General features: G+C 48.6%; 1 protein-coding gene across 1 annotated transcript in view; it reads right to left on the bottom strand.

The window, feature by feature from the left end:
* The window catches only part of LOC138358056 (organic cation transporter protein-like), a 55,806-nt gene extending 36,386 nt beyond the window's left edge, over nucleotides 1–19,420 (bottom strand). The window contains exons 1-2 of the mRNA XM_069315524.1: nucleotides 19,074–19,420; nucleotides 11,625–11,775 (exon numbers count right to left, since the gene is read on the bottom strand). Of these exons, the coding sequence (XP_069171625.1) occupies nucleotides 11,625–11,775; nucleotides 19,074–19,420 (498 nt within the window). The remainder of the gene's footprint in view (nucleotides 1–11,624; nucleotides 11,776–19,073) is intronic.
* Between the last annotated feature and the right edge of the window lie 942 nt (nucleotides 19,421–20,362).

The following is a 20,362-nucleotide window of genomic DNA, read 5'->3' as shown; positions in this document are numbered from 1 at the left end:
TGTTCACTCTCCTGAAACAGAGACGCATGCGATGGCTGGGACATGTCACACGCATGGTCGATGGTCGCATACCGAAGGACCTCTTGTATGGAGAACTGGCATCAGGAAGGAGACCCACCGCAAGACCTCAGCTTCGTTTCAAAGATGCCTGCTAACGCGATCTCAAGCAGATAAACATCGACATCAACACTTGGGAGGCAGCAGCTGCGGACAGATCTGCCTGGAGATGCTAAGTGCAGAAGGGACTCCAGCAATTCGAGGATGAACTGAAGAGGCAGGCGGAGGATAACTGATTTCAGAAGAGGCCTCGACCACTGTCAGACGCACCCGCTTCGGCGTTTATCTGCACTCGCTGCAGTCGAGACTGTCATTCTCGGGTTGGCCTTCACAGCCACAGCAGGCGCTGCATCCAACTAGACTACAACAACTAGACACCCAGGGCACAACTCCATAACCCCACGGGATTGACGGATGCCTACATACACATATGTTCTCTGTATTCCTTCTAATGCAGAGATCTCGCCTGCTCTGAAATGGAAAATGAGTACCGAGCAATACTCAAGATGGGACAGCACCAGTGATTTAAATATTATTACCATTGCTGTTGGGTTCTGGATTTGAACGTTCACATAATCCAGAAAACGTTAAAATCTAGAACGTGTTCCTGGACGCCGCTATATTTGCTCGGGTATGTTCACTAAATGTCAGGTCACCAGACATCATATTTCCCAGATCTTATACATGATGCTTTTCTTCTAAGAGTAGGTCTGATTGTGTCCCTATGTTTCGTTTAAGTTCCTCGTTTCCACTATAGGTACCTGAAACCTATCGCCATTAAACATATTGTTATTTTTAGTTGTTCAATCAAAGACTTTATTAATATCTGCCTGTAGTTGTTCAGTGTCTTCTACAGATGCAATTTTCAGCATTATTTGTTTCATCTGTAAAAGATGATACGAAGCTGTGACTAGTATTTTTGTCTATTTCTGAAATAAGAATGAGAAAAAGCAGCGGTGCAAAGACTGTGCCATGGTGGTACAGAACTTTCCACTGCACTTGCCCTTGATCTTATATGATTGACGGTCACACTCTGCATTCTGTCTGACAGAAAGTTGAAAATCCAACACCCCACGTTACCCGTTATTCCTATTAATCTCATTTTATGGGCTATCACTCCATGGTTACTTTTGTCGAACGCAGGTTGGATTTTGTCACAGTGGTTCAGTTACTGTGACAGACAGGATCTTCACGCTGTAAATCAATGTTGTCGTAAATTCTGTAGTTCATTACTTTCCTCAAAACTGGAAATTTGATTCTTAATCACTCTTTTAACATTTTTATTTTGGGTGATGCTAGTGCAACTGGTCTATAATTTTTTATCAAAGCTTTATTATCTCCCTTGTGCAGAGGAGCTATATCTGCTGATTTAATTGCTGCTGGTATCTTCCCTGTTTCCAAGATCTTTCTCCATATTACACTGAGCACTCGCGCTACTGGTACTTTACATTTCTTAAGAGAATATTAAATTCCACGAGTCAAGACCAGAGGTTGAGTGTATGGGTATGTTGTCAATTTCTATTTCAAAGTCTTCCGAGTTCGTGTTAATATCAGTTATATTATCTGCAGCTAACATGTCATTCATAATGAAGCTGCCCAGATCTTCAACTTTCATGTTGTTTATTGGTTTGCTAAACAAAACCTCGTACTGGCCTTTTAGTATTTCACTAATCACTTTGTTGTCCTCTGTGTACGAACCTTTAGTGGTAAGTAAAGGTCCAATACTGGAAAACGTTTTTATTTTTATTTTGAGTATGTTAATTTTTTTTCGTTATCTCTTGCTTAATTTTCTGTTCCAATTCCATGTCCTCAGACTCGTATGATCGCTTCAACGTTTGTTCTATTTCTTCGATCTCCCTGTTCAGATTTATTTTCCTTTATAGCGACAGTCGTGTCTGTTTAAGCATTTCCGTGATTTTTTCCTTCCTCTGTACAGTCGTCTGCGTTCTCTTTTTAGAGTGGTCCTCTTTCTGACCCTCCTCGCAGACACGTGCTTCAAACAGATCTTAGATACTTCAACTGTCATTTGGGGTATTTCCTGTGTGGTAGTTTTGTCGCTTAAGACTGACTGATTGTTTGCAAGATGTATATTTATTTGTTCCCGTTCGATCCTCTCATTGTTGAAATATAATTGATTGACAAACCCTTCTCGCTTGTTGATTCTCTTGGACCTACTGCCAGTATTATGTGTTGGGACAGTCTAACCCCAATAGAAGTGCTTAGGTCTGTCTAACCCACAGGAGATGTGCTTGGGACTGTCTAACCACAGGAGATGTGCTTAGGTCTGTCTAACCACAGGAGATGTGCTTAGGTCTGTCTAACCCACAGGAGATGTGCTTGGGACTGTCTAACCACAGGAGATGTGCTTAGGTCTGTCTAACCCCAGGAGATGTGCTTAGGTCTGTCTAACCCACAGGAGATGTGCTTGGGACTGTCTAACCACAGGAGATGTGCTTGGGACTGTCTAACTACAGCAGATGTGCTTAGGTCTGTCTAACCCACAGGAGATGTGCTTGGGACTGTCTAACCACAGGAGATGTGCTTGGAACTGTCTAACCACAGGAGATGTGATTAGGTCTGTCTAACCACAGGAGATGTGCATAGGACTGTCTAACCACAGGAGATGTGCTTAGGTCTGTCTAACCACAGGAGATGTGCTCGGAACTGTCTAACCACAGGAGATGTGATTAGGTCTGTCTAACCACAGGAGATGTGCATAGGACTGTCTAACCACAGGAGATATGCTTAGGACTGTCTAACCACAGGAGATGTGCTTAGGTCTGTCTAACCACAGGAGATGTGCTTAGGACTGTCTAACCCACAGGAGATGTGCTTAGGTCTGTCTAACCACAGGAGATGTGCTTAGGACTGTCTAACCTACAGGAGATGTGCTTGGGACTGTCTAACCTACAGGAGATGTGCTTGGAACTGTCTAACCCCAGGAGATGTGCTTAGGTCTGTCTAACCCCAGGAGATGTGCTTAGGTCTGTCTAACCACAGGAGATGTGCTTGGGACTGTCTGACCACAGAAGATGTGCTTGGGTCTGTCTAACCACAGGAGATGTGCTTGGGACTGTCTAACCCTAGGAGATGTGCTTGGGACTGTCTAACCCAAGGAGATGTGCTTGGGACTGTCTAACCACAGGAGATGTGCTTTGGACTGTCTAACCACAGGAGATGTGCTTGGGACTGTCTAACCACAGGAGATGTGCTTGGGACTGTCTAACCCCAGGAGATGTGCTTGGGACTGTCTAACCCACAGGAGATGTGCTTGGGACTGTCTAACCCAAGGAGATGTGCTTGGGACTGTCTAACCCAAGGAGATGTGCTTGGGACTGTCTAACCCACAGGAGATGTGCTTAGGACTGTCTAACCCAAGGAGATGTGCTTGGGACTGTCTAACCCCAGGATAGGGCTTAAGAGTGTCCTACTGTTGGAAGTATGGTTATACGTCTCACCGTAGCATGAGAGTGATGTCTACATCTTGCTAGCATCTACATTAGATATCCATGAAATGAATAAAGACAACTTTAGCCATTTTATTGTACACTTATTTTATAATAAATGTTACTGTATTTGATATTATATGAGTGTAGACGACGAGTCACAATAACGTGGTCGAAGATATCATGACAAACCACACACCAGGAAATGAAGAAACGACGACGTTTCGGTCCATCTTGGACCATCATCAAGTCTTGTGAACGTCGACCACCGGGATCAGCTCAAGACCACCGGGATCATCACCGGACCACCGGGATCATCACCGGACCACCAGGATCATCACCGGACCACCGGGCTAATCACCGGACCAACGGGATCATCACCGGACCACTGGGATCATCACCGGACCACCGGGATCATCACCGGACCACCAGGATCATCACCGGACCACCGGGCTAATCACCGGACCAACGGGATCATCACCTGACCACCTGGATCATCACCGGACCACCGGGGTCATCACCGGACCACCGGGATCATCACCGGACCACCGGGATCATCACCGGACCACCGGGATCATCACCGGACCACCAGGATCATCAACGGACCACCAGGCTCATCACCGGACCACCAGGATCATCACCGGACGACCAGGCTCATCACCGGACCACCAGGCTCATCACCGGACCACCAGGATCATCACCGGACCACCAGGATCATCACCGGACCACCGGGATCATCACCGGACCACCGGGATCATCACCGGACCACCGGGATCATCACCGGACCACCGGGATCATCACCGGACCACCGGGATCATCACCGGACCACCTGGCTCATCACCGGACCACCAGGCTCATCAACGGACCACCAGGCTCATCACCGGACCACCAGGATCATCACCGGACCACCAGGATCATCACCGGACCACCTGGCTCATCACCGGACCACCAGGCTCATCAACGGACCACCAGGCTCATCACCGGACCACCAGGCTCATCACCAGACCACCAGGATCATCACCGGACCACCTGGCTCATCACCGGACCACCAGGCTCATCAACGGACCACCAGGCTCATCACCGGACCACCAGGATCATCACCGGACAACCAGGCTCATCACCGGACCACCAGGCTCATCACTGGACCACCAGGATCATCACCGGACCACCAGGATCATCACCGGACCACCGGGCTCATCACCGGACCACCGGGATCATCACCGGACCACCGGGATCATCACCGGACCACCGGGATCATCACCGGACCACCGGGATCATCACCGGACCACCGGGATCATCACCGGACCACCGGGATCATCACCGGACCACCGGGATCATCACCGGACCACCGGGATCATCACCGGACCACCTGGCTCATCACCGGACCACCAGGCTCATCAACGGACCACCAGGCTCATCACCGGACCACCAGGATCATCACCGGACCACCAGGATCATCACCGGACCACCTGGCTCATCACCGGACCACCAGGTTCATCAACGGACCACCAGGCTCATCACCGGACCACCAGGCTCATCACCAGACCACCAGGATCATCACCGGACCACCTGGCTCATCACCGGACCACCAGGCTCATCAACGGACCACCAGGCTCATCACCGGACCACCAGGATCATCACCGGACAACCAGGCTCATCACCGGACCACCAGGTTCATCACCGGACCACCAGGATCATCACCGGACCACCAGGATCATCACCGGACCACCGGGCTCATCACCGGACCACCAGGCTCATCACCGGACCACCAGGCTCATCACCGGACCACCAGGCTCATCACCGGACCACCTGGCTCATCACCGGACCACCTGGCTCATCACCGGACCACCAGGCTCATCACCGGACCACCAGGCTCATCACCGGACCACCAGGCTCATCACCGGACCACCAGGATCATCACCGGACCACCAGGCTCATCACTGGACCACCAGGCTCATCACCGGACTACCGGGATCATCACCGGACCACCAGGATCATCACCGGACCACCGGGCTCATCACCGGACCACCGGGCTCATCACCGGACCACCTGGCTCATCACCGGACCACCAGGATCATCACCGGACCACCGGGATCATCACCGGACCACCTGGCTCATCACCGGAACACCAGGATCATCACCGGACCACCAGGATCATCACCGGACCACCAGGCTCATCACCGGACCACCAGGCTCATCACCGGACCACCAGGATCATCACCGGACCACCGGGATAATCACCGGACCACCGGGATCATCACCGGATCACCAGGATCATCACCGGACCACCAGGATCATCACCGGACCACCAGGATCATCACCGGACCACCAGGCTCATCACCGGACCACCGGGTTCATCACCGGACCACCGGGCCCATCACCGGACCACCTGGATCATCACCGGACCACCAGGATCATCACCGGACCACCGGGATCATCACCGGACCACCTGGCTCATCACCGGACCACCAGGATCATCACCGGACCACCTGGCTCATCACCGGACCACCTGGCTCATCACCGGACCACCAGGATCATCACCGGACCGCCGGGATCATCACCGGACCACCAGGATCATCACCGGACCACCAGGATCATCACCGGACCACCAGGAACATCACCGGACCACCGGGCTCATCACCGGACCACCGGGCTCATCACCGGACCACCTGGCTCATCACCGGACCACCAGGATCATCACCGGACCACCTGGCTCATCATCGGACCACCTGGCTCATCACCGGACCACCAGGATCATCACCGGACCACCGGGATCATCACCGGACCACCAGGCTCATCACCGGACCACCGGGCTCATCACCGGACCACCAGGCTCATCACCGGACCACCAGGCTCATCACCGGACCACCAGGATCATCACCGGACGTCCAGGATCATCACCGGACCACCAGGATCATCACAGGACCACCAGGCTCATCACCGGACCACCGGGCTCATCACCGGACCACCAGGCTCATCACCGGACCACATGGATCATCTCCGGACCACCAGGATCATCACCGGACCACCAGGATCATCACCGGACCACCTGGCTCATCACCGGACCACCTGGATCATCACCGGACCACCGGGCTCATCACCGGACCACCGGGCTCATCACTGGACCACCGGGATCATCACCGGACCTCCAGGATCATCACCGGACCACCTGGATCATCACCGGACCACCGGGATCATCACCGGACCACCGGGCTCATCACCGGACCACCGGGATCATCACCGGACCACCTGGCTCATCACCGGACCACCGGGATCATCACCGGACCACCAGGATCATCAACGGACCACCAGGATCATCACCGGACCACCGGGATCATCACCGGACCACCGAGCTCATCACGGGACCACCAGGATCATCACCGGACCACCAGGATCATCACCGGACCACCAGGATCATCAACGGACCACCAGGATCATCACCGGACCACCGGGATCATCACCGGACCACCGGGATCATCACCGGACCACCAGGATCATCACCGGACCACCAGGCTCATCACCGGACCACCAGGCTCATCACCGGACCACCAGGATCATCACCGGACCACCGGGATAATCACCGGACCACCGGGATCATCACCGGACCACCAGGATCATCACCGGACCACCAGGATCATCACCGGACCACCAGGATCATCACCGGACCACCAGGCTCATCACCGGACCACCGGGTTCATCACCGGACCACCGGACTCATCACCGGACCACCTGGATCATCACCGGACCACCAGGATCATCACCGGACCACCGGGATCATCACCGGACCACCTGGCTCATCACCGGACCACCAGGATCATCACCGGACCACCTGGCTCATCACCGGACCACCTGGCTCATCACCGGACCACCAGGATCATCACCGGACCGCCGGGATCATCACCGGACCACCAGGATCATCACCGGACCACCAGGATCATCACCGGACCACCAGGAACATCACCGGACCACCGGGCTCATCACCGGACCACCGGGCTCATCACCGGACCACCTGGCTCATCACCGGACCACCAGGATCATCACCGGACCACCTGGCTCATCATCGGACCACCTGGCTCATCACCGGACCACCAGGATCATCACCGGACCACCGGGATCATCACCGGACCACCAGGCTCATCACCGGACCACCGGGCTCATCACCGGACCACCAGGCTCATCACCGGACCACCAGGCTCATCACCGGACCACCAGGATCATCACCGGACGTCCAGGATCATCACCGGACCACCAGGATCATCACAGGACCACCAGGCTCATCACCGGACCACCGGGCTCATCACCGGACCACCAGGCTCATCACCGGACCACATGGATCATCTCCGGACCACCAGGATCATCACCGGACCACCAGGATCATCACCGGACCACCTGGCTCATCACCGGACCACCTGGATCATCACCGGACCACCGGGCTCATCACCGGACCACCGGGCTCATCACTGGACCACCGGGATCATCACCGGACCTCCAGGATCATCACCGGACCACCTGGATCATCACCGGACCACCGGGATCATCACCGGACCACCGGGCTCATCACCGGACCACCGGGATCATCACCGGACCACCTGGCTCATCACCGGACCACCGGGATCATCACCGGACCACCAGGATCATCAACGGACCACCAGGATCATCACCGGACCACCGGGATCATCACCGGACCACCGAGCTCATCACGGGACCACCAGGATCATCACCGGACCACCAGGATCATCACCGGACCACCAGGATCATCAACGGACCACCAGGATCATCACCGGATCACCGGGATCATCACCGGACCACCGGGATCATCACCGGACCACCAGGATCATCACCGGACCACCGGGATCATCACCGGACCACCAGGATCATCACCGGACCACCGGGATCATCACCGGACCACCTGGCTCATCACCGGACCACCAGGCTCATCACCGGACCACCGGGATCATCACCGGACCACCGGGATCATCACCGGACCTCCGGGATCATCACCGGACCACCGGGATCATCACCGGACCACCTGGCTCATCACCGGACCACCAGGATCATCACTGGACCACCGGGATCATCACCGGACCACCAGGATCATCACCGGACCACCGGGCTCATCACCGGACCACCGGGATCATCACCGGACCACCGGGCTCATCACCGGACCACCAGGATCATCAACGGACCACCAGGATCATCACCGGACCACCGGGATCATCACCGGACCACCGAGCTCATCACCGGACCACCGGGCTAATCACCGGACCACCGGGATCATCAACGGACCACCGGGCTCATCACCGGACCACCGGGCTAATCACCGGGCCACCGGGATCATCAACGGACCACCAGGATCATCAACGGACCACCAGGATCATCACCGGACCACCGGGATCATCACCGGACCACCGAGCTCATCACCGGACCACCGGGCTAATCACCGGACCACCGGGATCATCAACGGACCACCGGGCTCATCACCGGACCACCGGGCTAATCACCGGGCCACCGGGATCATCAACGGACCACCGGGCTCATCACCGGACCACAGGGCTCATCACCGGACCACAGGGCTAATCACCGGACACCGGGCTAATCACCGGACCACCGGGCTAATCACCGGCGGGCACCCCTGCGGGCTCAGTACGTCACGGCCCGTCAAAGAGAGCGGCTATGCTCGAGTGAGCTCCCGATTTAGAGGCTAGGAAGCCCCAACCAGTGGACACTAGCTGCCGCATTTATACTGTAGACATCGTGGGAGGTCATCCGACTCCCGTAGAGTACATGGAAGCAAGGCTTGGCTGGTTTTAGAGCGCCAAGAGCTCTTTTACTGATAGTCTGTGGCAGGGACGAACGTTGGGCTGGGACGTAAAGCAGGCCACGCTCAAACGCATCAGGCGAGCTGCAGTGCTCAAACGCATCAGCGAGCTGCAGTGCCTGAGGTCAAGTCCACTCGCACACCGAGGAGGGGACACTGAACCTGACTGCAAGTTGTCTACAGTGCCAGTGTGGGAGATGTCTCCAGTACCTCGAGGGGAAGAGGAGGAGGACCTGCCTGCAGAGTGTAAGAACGGCGAGGACGCGCATCTACAAGTCGACTGAGGACCTTGTGTGTGGGACCTGATCAACGGAGGACCAAATGCCAGGACCGGGGACCTCAGTAACCCTCGCTAGAGGATAGGTCGGCTTCGTAGCAGAAAGAATTAAGGTAGATAAATCCCCCCCCCCCCCCATTACCCCTTGATCTAGGTGCGCTAGGATATCTTTCATATCGTGAACATTGTCTTTATTATTACTACCAGTGTAGTAGAGAGTTAGGCTAGGAGCCAGGTTACTCATGTAGGCATGAGTTGATGTATAAATATATATGTGGGTGCAGAGACTTTTGGGCAGCTGGAGGAAGTGGCTGGGTTCAAGAGGCCAGGAGCGAGCTCTTGAATAGCTGACAGTTCCAAGTTGTTACGTATTCCTATTTAAGGAATACTCACATTAATGTACAATATCAAATTTATTATGTTTTGTTCTTGGATGAAGGCATGTAGACATGTGATACATTTCATTTTTGTAATGTATCATATGTCTTGGCAACACAGTTGAGAGGAGCGGGGGGCTTGATAAGTCACAGGTACTGGACGTGTGAGATTCGGGTCAACTTCCTGATAGAATACAGGAAAGCTTGTATTGTGTAGTTGCCAGTTTTTCCTCTTTATTAATCTCAATAAATATATTTGTTTTATATAAAATATGGTACCTCTGTTGATGCATGTTAACTAGATCATTCATATTTAAGTTATTTTAATGTTTGCCTTAGCCCAATCATGTTGCTCATTTAAGTAAGATAATTGTATATAAATTTACCACTCGTTATGTTGTGGAGGGGGCGAGAGCCGGGGGGGGGGGGCTCCGACGCCAGTTGAGTTAGTATCTGAGAGCGGGCCTTTGAGGTAACTAGTCTGATAAGTTGTGTCTGTTTGTTTTATCTTCTGTATCTTGTCTTAGTAGTTCTTATCTGGGAGAACTCTTTATTATATTATAATTATCTTAGTGTGCCATTATATTACTTGTTATTAGAAATATTATATATATAATTTTACTTTTATGTGTTTATTTTGTAACCTGGTGAAAATATTAGTTATTCTTGTATGGTACGAACTGATGAGGCACCCTGGTTGAACGCCTTTTGATACAGGGTTTACTCTCATGTTCATCTAGACAAACAACGTATATTATTGTCCCTGTAGTTCAACGAGCGGTGTGGACAAGACGTAACACAAGTATATTAACCACTATGCGGATCCAGTTTTCTTCAGTAAATGTATTGATTTTAATATTGTGTTTAAGTGAGCCTCCCATCTCTAGGGCTATTTGAATAAATCATTTATGTTACTCTGCAATGCATTTGAGATTGCATCCTTGGGCTGCGATAGCGAGTAAGACCACTGAGAAGTGTTGCTGGGACACGAATATAAACACCCAGCTAGCAACCTTGGAAGAAGAGGTAAGGATTTACCTGAATATCTTCCCAGTGTCATGGCGGGCAAATCGAACCGAGAGTAACAGAGGTATGGCTGGAATTCCCACTCGCCAGTGGTGTAATTTAAGGCCAGCCCTTGGTAGACTGGGGTGGCCCCAGGGCGAGCAGTGGGGCCCAGGTACAAGGGGGGGGGCGAAGACCCGCGGGAATAACCCTACCTACGTAAGGAAGGAAGGGGGGGGGGGGGGGCGGAACGGTGACAATATGTATATGTACTTATAATTTATTTACTTATAATTTGTATACTTACCCATTACCCATTTAAAATTCCCTTACCCATTTTAAACTTTCCCATTGCCACTGAGTTTCTCTTCCAAGAATACAATAGTGTTGTTATAAACCATATAATGGCAGAGTTTTGGAAAATAATAAATAGATTGAAACAAGGGCTCCAACATTTTAGGAGACAATCGTTAGAATTATATGCTGAAGATTGTATTAATTAGAGGAGAGCTGCGATATTGATGTTATCTACAGTGAGCCTGACTCATCTCCCTTCCTGCTCAAAACTAACTCTCATAATAACTCTTCACTGGTTAACAACAAATTGTATGAGGAGAAAGGTGACATATTGGACAAGACATTACCTGCTCCCCGGTGATCTGGGTCATCAGGTGATGGAGATGGTCCTCTGGAGGGAGAGTCACCTTGTTCCAGCGAGCGGCCTTCTCCAGCACCCGGCGGGCGCGGCCACGCTGACCTCGAACTATCAACCAGCGGGGCGACTCGTCCAGGAAGCTGCAACGGTCCGTCACAGGTAGAATACATGAGAAAGTTAACAAATATGTTGTTGTAAGTCACGAAGTCAAAACACAGTAACATACTATTGTTGACATAATGCAACAATGATGCTGCATGAGATCATGATAAGTGATCGGAGTTATTTTGCTCTATGAAAGTAAATGAATTTTGCATTAAATTATGTAACCTATTTTTTCTTCCAAAGGTGTTAGTTATCCTAAACTGTTGTTCATTATGTGTCATTGTGAAGCACTTGGCCCCAGACAGGTATACTGTCTCATATACAAAACAATGTGAATTTTTAGGGAAAGACAAAGGAATTATGAACTACTGAAGGGAAGTGACTCACTAAAAGTACTCAACACGGGTACTCAGTACAGAAGGAAATACCCAACAAGGTTACTTACTAGAGAGGGAAATACTCTATGCAGGAACTTACTAGAGAGGGAAATACTCTATGCAGGAACTTACTAGAGAGGGAAATACTCTACCCAGGAACTTACTAGAGGGGAAATATTCAACCCCGGAAACTTATTTCAAAGGGAAATACCCAATAAGGGAGGATGGGGGTGGAGGAACACCTCCCACCACTAGAGGGAGGTGTTCATCAGAGGTGCTCATCACATAAGAACATAAAAATGAAGGTAACTGCAGAAGGCCTATTGGACCATACGAGGCAGCTCCTATTTATAACCACCCAATCCCACTCATATACATGCCCAACCCGCGTTTAAAACAATCAATAGACCCCACCTCCACCACGTTAGGCGGTAATTGGTTCCACAAAAAAACAACCCTGTTACCGAACCAGTATTCACCAGGGTCTTTCTTAAATCTAAACTAATCCAACGTATACCCATTGTTTCGTGTTGATACTACTTTTAATTCCCTATTAATATCCCCCATTGTTAAGTCCATTCATCCACTTGAACACTTCTATCATGTCGCCCCTAACTTTTTTCTTTCCTTTCCAGCGAATGCGACCAAAACTGAACTGTGTAATCTAACTGGGCGTAACCAGAGCAAGATATAGCTGAAGAACAGCACCAGGTGTTTTATTAGTAACGCCACGATTAATAAATGCCAGTGTCCTATTGCCTTTTTACGAACATTTACGTATTGATTTTTTGTTCATAACTCTCAGATCCCTTTCACAATCCGACTTCGCACTTTCAACACCATCTAGCTTGTATCTTGTAACTCAATCATCATTACCTAGCCTCAAAGCCTTACAAAGCTTTAAGTCAGCATTAAACTGCATCTGCCAATCTTTTATCTATTTCAAAACCTATTTAGTGTTGAAATGAAAGCGGGCCTTTTTCCCGGTTTATTTCCCTCCCGATTTTTGTATCATCGGCAAATTTGCAAATATTGCTGCTCAAACCTGAATCTAAATCATTTATATACATTATGAACAACAGAGGTCCCACGACAGATCCTTGAGGCACTTTACTTACAACATTTTCCCACTCTGACTTAACCCCATTTATACTAACTCTCTGTTTCCTTTGGTATAGCTATGCCCTAATCCAACTTAATATAGCACTCCCAATATCACGAGCCTCTATCTTTTTAATCAGTTTTTCATGTGGCACTGTATCAAAAGCTTTGCTAATGTCAAAGAACACATCACAAACCTTACCATTATCAACTGCCTCAACTATGCTGGAATAAAATGATAGCAAATTTGTTAAACATGAACGTCCATTTGTGAATCCATGTTGAGAGTCATTTATTAATTTATGTTTTTCAAGATGATGACGAATGGTATTTGAAATTATCGATTCAAGTAACTTTCCCAAATAGACGTTACGCTAATTGGTTGATAGTTTGATGCAATTGTTCCATCTCTTCCTTGAAAATTGGTACCACATTAGCAACCTTCCACGACTCTGGCACTATGCCTGGCTAATGATTTATTAAATTTGGTAGACATTGGCTCGCAAAGCTCCTTTTTGCATTTTTAAGTACCTTGGCAAACACTTCGTTTGGCCCTGGGGATTTGTTTGGCTTGAGTTTCACTATTTATTTAATAACATCCTCCCTGGTAACTATTAACTAGTCAACCTGTCCTCGTCCCAACCCAAATAGATTTGTTCAACTGAAGGCATAATCTGTGTTCCTCTTTTGTTTATACAGAGATAAAATATTTATTAAAATTACTACTCATCTCTTCTTATTATCAGTTATCTGACCTGTCAGTTTTTTAATGGACCTATCCTTTCCCTAATCTTTGTTCGATATAATTGAAAAAAGCCTTAGGATTTGTCTTTGCTTGCCCTGCTATGTGAACTTCATAGTTTCTTTTTGCCCTCCTTATCTCCGTTTTAACATTTCTAACCAGTTGGACGAATTCTTGTTCTAAACTGACTTCCCCATTCTTAATCCTTTTGAACCAAGGTCTCTTACTAATTATAAGGTTCTTCAGATCTTTTGTTATTCATTTCGGGTCATTATTATTTGATCTATTCAACTTGTATGGTATACTACGTTCCTGTGTTATACTTTAAATATTTTTAAATAAGTTGTATTTTGTATCCACATCAAAATCCCTTATTACATCACCCATCGCTGGGTTCACGTCTGGCTCCAAGACCGACCCTCCCTCAATGCCCAGGACTTTCCGATCTATTTCACCCAACAAATTTCTTAGGCCAGTAAATCAGCTTTTCGAAAATCTGGCATTTTAACAAAATTTTCTCCTACAACTCTATTCTATGCTAAATCTGATTTCTCTTTGATCACTGTTCCCTAGGTCACTCGCTATTTCGATGTCATTAATTTGTGTTCCCCTGTTAGTTAACAATAAGTCTAAAACATTATTTTCACGTGATGGTTCCTTAATGTGTTGCTTAAGGAAGCAATCGTCAATTAATTCTAGAAAATCTTCTGCTTCACTATTCCCTGTTTTGTTCAACCAGTTTATTCCACTGGAATTAAAGTCACCCATGACACAAATACTGTTTGACCTAGATGCTCTAGATATTTAATTCCATAGATGTTTTGCTTCCATTCTGATAAAGTTTGGTGACCCCTGTATATAACTCCTATCATATGATTTGTAGCTTTTTCTTTTAATTCTAGCCAAATAGTTTCTGTGTGTGGCTCAGTTTTGATTCACTCTTTGAGACTACATTTAAAATTTTCTCTAACTTATATAGCTATTCCCCCTCTTCGTCTAATATATCTAAGTGAAATAGTTTAAATCCATTTATTTGATATTCAGCTAATTTCTACTTTCATCCATGATTCGGTACGTGCCATAATATATATTTTTTCTATGCAGAAAAGAGCATTTAAATCGTTTATTTTGTTTCTTAGACTTCTACTCATCGTTTAATATGCATAAGTGTATTGTTATTTCGAGGCCCTTCTCCTTCCCTGTTCATTTTGCGAATTCGTTTTCCCCACAAACACATGCTTTTATTACCTCCTTTCCCCATATCAATTCCTATTCCATTATCTTCTAACAGCTTAATCCCAAACAAATCCTCCCTGCAACCACAGGTTCCAACGAGTTGGAAACAACAACAACCCCAGCCCTTGATAGATGCACCCCATCCCGAGCATACATGTAATTTCTTCCATTGAAGTGTTCCCAGTTATCTATGAATAATATTGCATTTGATTTGCAATATTTGCTCAGTCGGCAATTGACACCAAGTGCTCTCGACAACCATTCATTTCCAACTCCCTTTCTTGGAAGAATGCCACATGATCGGGATTCCTCCCGTACTCCTAACTAATTCTATGGCTGTCTTAAACCTCTGTATCAGTGCCTCACTCCTAACTCGTCCTACATTATTTCCACCGGCTCTGATACAAATAAAATAATCGGTTTGTTCACATTTCCAGCTATAAAATCATTCATGTTGTTAACAATATCACCAATCCTTGCTCCCAGATAGCAAACCATTAACCTGTTCCCCCTATCTCTGACATAAAAATTCTATCCAAATACCTTACCTGGGAATCTCCCACAAACAAAACTAGCTTAGGTATTTTATTTACTTTCTGAACACCTTGAGGGACCTGCGCTCCCTTCGTTGACTTCCCATTCGAGCAAACTGCAGTCTCCCTACAGCACCCGTCCTCCAACACGACGAATGAGTTAGGAGTCCTTTAGGACATCTGTTAGCGGCCTTGTCATAGTCTTTTTAAGACCCCTGTCTACGACATTCCATGAGAAGACTTTCTACTGCTGCTCTTCCCCTTTGCTTCCTCTTGTCATTGTTTCATATGTCTTAGCTCCTGCATCTGTCGTAGCTCCTTTCACGGGGAATCCAACGCTGCCGTCAGAGCCCCAAACAGCTCCCTCACTACCACCAGTTCACTCACTACACCTTCCATTTTCAGTATCAAGGCGAAGAGGGAAATACTAGAGTGAGGTGTTTATCACTGGTACTCACAAGAGAGAGGTGTTCATCACAGGTACTTACTAGAGGGAGGCGCTCATCACAGGTACTCACTAGAGACAAGTGATCATCACTGGTACTCACTAGAGGGAGGCGCTCATCACAGGTACTCACTAGAGACAAGTGATCATCACTGGTACTCACTAGAGAGAGGTGCTCATCACAGGCACTCACTAGAGGGAGGCGCTCATCACAGGTACTCACTAGAGGGAGGTGCTCATCACAGGTCTTCACTAGAGAGTAGAGGGAGGTGCTCATCACAGGCACACATTATACAGTGAGGTGCTCATCACAGAAACTCACTAGCGGGAGGTGCTCATCATTTGTACTCACTTGAGGGGAAGCATACATCACGGATACTCACTACAGGGAGGTGCTCATCACTGGTTCTCACTAGAAGGAGTTGCTCATCACAGGTGTCGGAAATCCTACACTAACATACTAATTGCCATAAGACATTGTTAATTTATATTAGTTAGTCATAAAAGGATTATAGAGACGGGAAATCCGTGACGTTATCAAAATATTCATTTAACACAACACGTATCTTCAAACTAACAGTATGGTGATTAAACTTGATAGAATAGTGTTCTCTTTGGGTTAACTTAATGAAATGAACCATAAAATTAAAGGCTCCTGCCCATTGTCAATAAAAACACAAATTTAAACCATATTTTCGAGACGCCGAGGTGGAGGCAGCTGGCTCGGACATTGAATGTAAACAAAGAAGGCTCTTCGTGTAGCCCGTCCTCCAAACAAAGACCTATAAATGATTCCATGCACTCGCCAAGCCCTCTGTTTATGAATGAAAAACGGTTTACACCACGACCCCACAACTGATTTCGTTTGAACACTTCCGGAACAAGTACTTCAATGACGAATTGTGTTCGAACCACAATGTAAATGCTTCGCCCGCGTACTGCAAATACAAATAATTGCTAACAAAACCTAAACACCTTACCTAACCTATGCCTATATATGCACAATATGCTAATATATTATAATATTAATTTATATTTAGGAAAATTCCCGTTTTAAATAAACAGCATGTAAAAATTTGTGAATGCGTCTTTGAGGTCGACAGCTGGATGTAATGTACTTACACCCCGTCCTCACGTCAAGTACATTACATCCAGCGATCGACCCCACAGACGTATTCATAAATTTGTACATGCTGTTCATTCAAAACAGGAATTTTCTCAAATATAAATTAATATTGTAATATATTAGCTTATTGTGCATATATATAGCCTTAGGTTAGGTTAGGTTAGGTGTTTAGGTTCTGTTACCAATTATTTGTATTTGAGGTACGTGGGTGAAGCATTTACAGCGTTGTGGTTCAAACATAATTCGTCAGTGAAGTATTTGTTCTAGAAGTGTTCGAATGAAATCAGTTGTGAGTCGTGTGTAAAGCGTTTTTCATTCATAAACAGGGGGCTTGGCGGGTGCATGGAATTACTTTTGGGTCCTTGCTTGGAGGACGGGCTGTGGACTTGAGTCAAAGACTGGTTGAAGTTTTAGCGATACGCTTCACTACAAAGACTCGAAATTAGAAGTCAACCAACAGCGAATCTGCCACAATGATCTCACCAACTTCAGGGACTACCTTTATATCTGGTTTGAACTTAGTATATTTTATTAGAAGGCCTGATAACATTAGATTTTCAACTCGGTTATAAAGTAGGACAACACCCAAACAAGGGTATGCCTGGTTTTACCAATTATACAATCTTCATTAATACATGTCACATGTTATTGACTATAATGTTGTTGTACAACTGTTATGGAGTAAATATTCGGCAGGTAACCTGTGATGAAGTGAAAAAATCAGAGAGCTGTTAACACCCGCAAGAGACTGTACAGACTCTTGCTCAAACGAGGCCACCATTAATACAGGTCCAGGACGGACCACATCTTTTTTTTTCTTTTTATTGTTAAAACAAAGTAAAACAGCGTATATGCAACCATATAAAACAGTAAAGCATAGAATAACAAGGAACATAGAATGACAACAAAAAACAAGTAACACAGAGCAACATAACATAAAAGGGAAAACAAAGAACAAAAAAAATACATAGGAAAGTACATGAACTACACATAAAAACAGCTAGTCAAAACAGTACAAGCAGTGATCCATAAAGCACAAACAAACATGAGAACAACAGAAAGGAAACATAAAACAGAAAAACAAATAAGTGTATAACAGGAAACAAAAAAGACTCAGAATAACATGGTACAAAAGAATACAAATCTAGTAACAAGCTAGCCTGAAAGGCTACACAAGCATTACTACAAGCCAAGACAGACAGGAAGTCATAACCGGAACATGCAGGAACCGGCAAACAAACACACACACACACACACAAACAGCCCTAGAAACAACACAACACAACACAACCAAAAAAAAGTGCACTCAGAACAAACACACAAGCACACCGCCCAACAGGGCGAAACCAAACACGGAGACAAACCAGACATAGAACCGCAGACACGGTAACAAAATAAACAGAGTAAACAAATAAACACAGGCACTAACGATACTTATCTGGAAACTCCTTGGCTGGGAAGCGCAAGCAGTACGCCTCCCAGACCAGCTGGACGTCCTCGGACACTTGTCTACCAGGAGACGCACAAGGCCGAGGCATCCAATCAGGCACCCCACAATAAACCCCTTCAACCTCGGTACCTAAATAGTCGACGAGCACCACGGGCCCTCACGCACTCGGTCGTCTCAAACGAGGTCCAAAACCCATGACTTAGGGACCACGCTCCCGTCGGCCGCGAGCACAGGGAAGGGGTCCACACTAGGTGATTTCGCACTGGGAGGTTCTTCGGGCGCCGCACAGGGCTTCGTACTGACCAGCGCACGTGGCTTCTCACGAGGCCTCACGAGGCTTCACACAGGGTTGCACACTAGGGGAACCCGCAGAGAACACAGACGAGTCGGGGCCCCCGCCACCTAGCATAGGAGCAGAGGCACCTCGGCGCACATCCTTCCGTAAGACCACGACGAGGTCCCGTTCGGCAGGAGCAACCTCCCACCGAGGGGAGTCATCAGCAGTAGGTATAGGGGGCGACTCCGGAAGCAGCACAACCCCCCACAGCACCGCTAACCACGACAGGAGACGTCGGATCAACGTACTCTTCCACCTCCACCCAAGGCACCCCACGAAGGGGGGACACACTCTGGACCCGCCTCGAGCGCTTGGAGATGGGCTGTCGGTCATCCGAGCTATCACCCCCCATCATCCTGTAACACAGCAGAACACTCCGATGGACGCGCTTTCAAGGCCCGGCCCCAGAGAACCGCAGCCTCCACGACCGGGGGCACCGGACCACACACCGCAGGAGACTCCACGCCGCTAACATCCAAAGGGACAGGAGATGCCACATGTAGGGACGGAGCAGGCACGGGCGGCTGAGACAGAGCGGGCAGGGGCGACGGGTGGGGACGTCGGAGGTGGGGAAGCCGGTGGCGGGGGCGGGGCCGCCACAACCCCCACATCAACATCCACACCACCATCCAACACCGGGGCAGAAACTAGCAGGGAATCAACATCCTGACCATCACGGTGAGACAGGTCCAGGGCCGACAGCGGGGAAAAATCCTCCTCCTGGAAATGGTTTACAGGGGTGACCCGGCACTCCTTACAACCGGCCGCCAGGTGACTTGGGAGGCCGCACCGGAAACAAGTCCGAGGTTGTCCTGCGTGAAAAACACGAATCAGGAACCCCAACAGCATGATGGAGGACGGCACAAAACCCCGGAGGCGCATGGCGAGAGTGCGAGTCCCACACGGAACCCCCTTCCATCTCCCGGTAGGGACAGCATTCATCCTCACATGTAGAACCCGCCCAAACCGGGCAAAGTACCAACGTAGAAGATCCACAGGGAACTCAAAAGGCTTCCCATGCACAGCCACATACGTCGTGGCTCCACAACGGTCGGAGAGGGTTACCGACCCACCATCCCCAGGAAGATCGAATGAGCGCCCATCATAGCGCGTGACGAGATCTTGATAAATCGCCGGAGAGTTGAACTTGACTATCGCCCACCGGCCGGCGAGCAGCTGCACACCCCATACAGACTCCACTGGGACACTTAACATATCAATCATTACCACCTCCACAGCATGGTACGAAGCAATCCCAGAAAACTCCAGGCCAAT

This window comes from Procambarus clarkii, chromosome 81 (assembly GCF_040958095.1).
Source record: "Procambarus clarkii isolate CNS0578487 chromosome 81, FALCON_Pclarkii_2.0, whole genome shotgun sequence".
In the NCBI taxonomy this organism is placed as follows: domain Eukaryota; kingdom Metazoa; phylum Arthropoda; class Malacostraca; order Decapoda; family Cambaridae; genus Procambarus; species Procambarus clarkii.
This window is presented reverse-complemented; position numbering and strand designations above follow the sequence as displayed.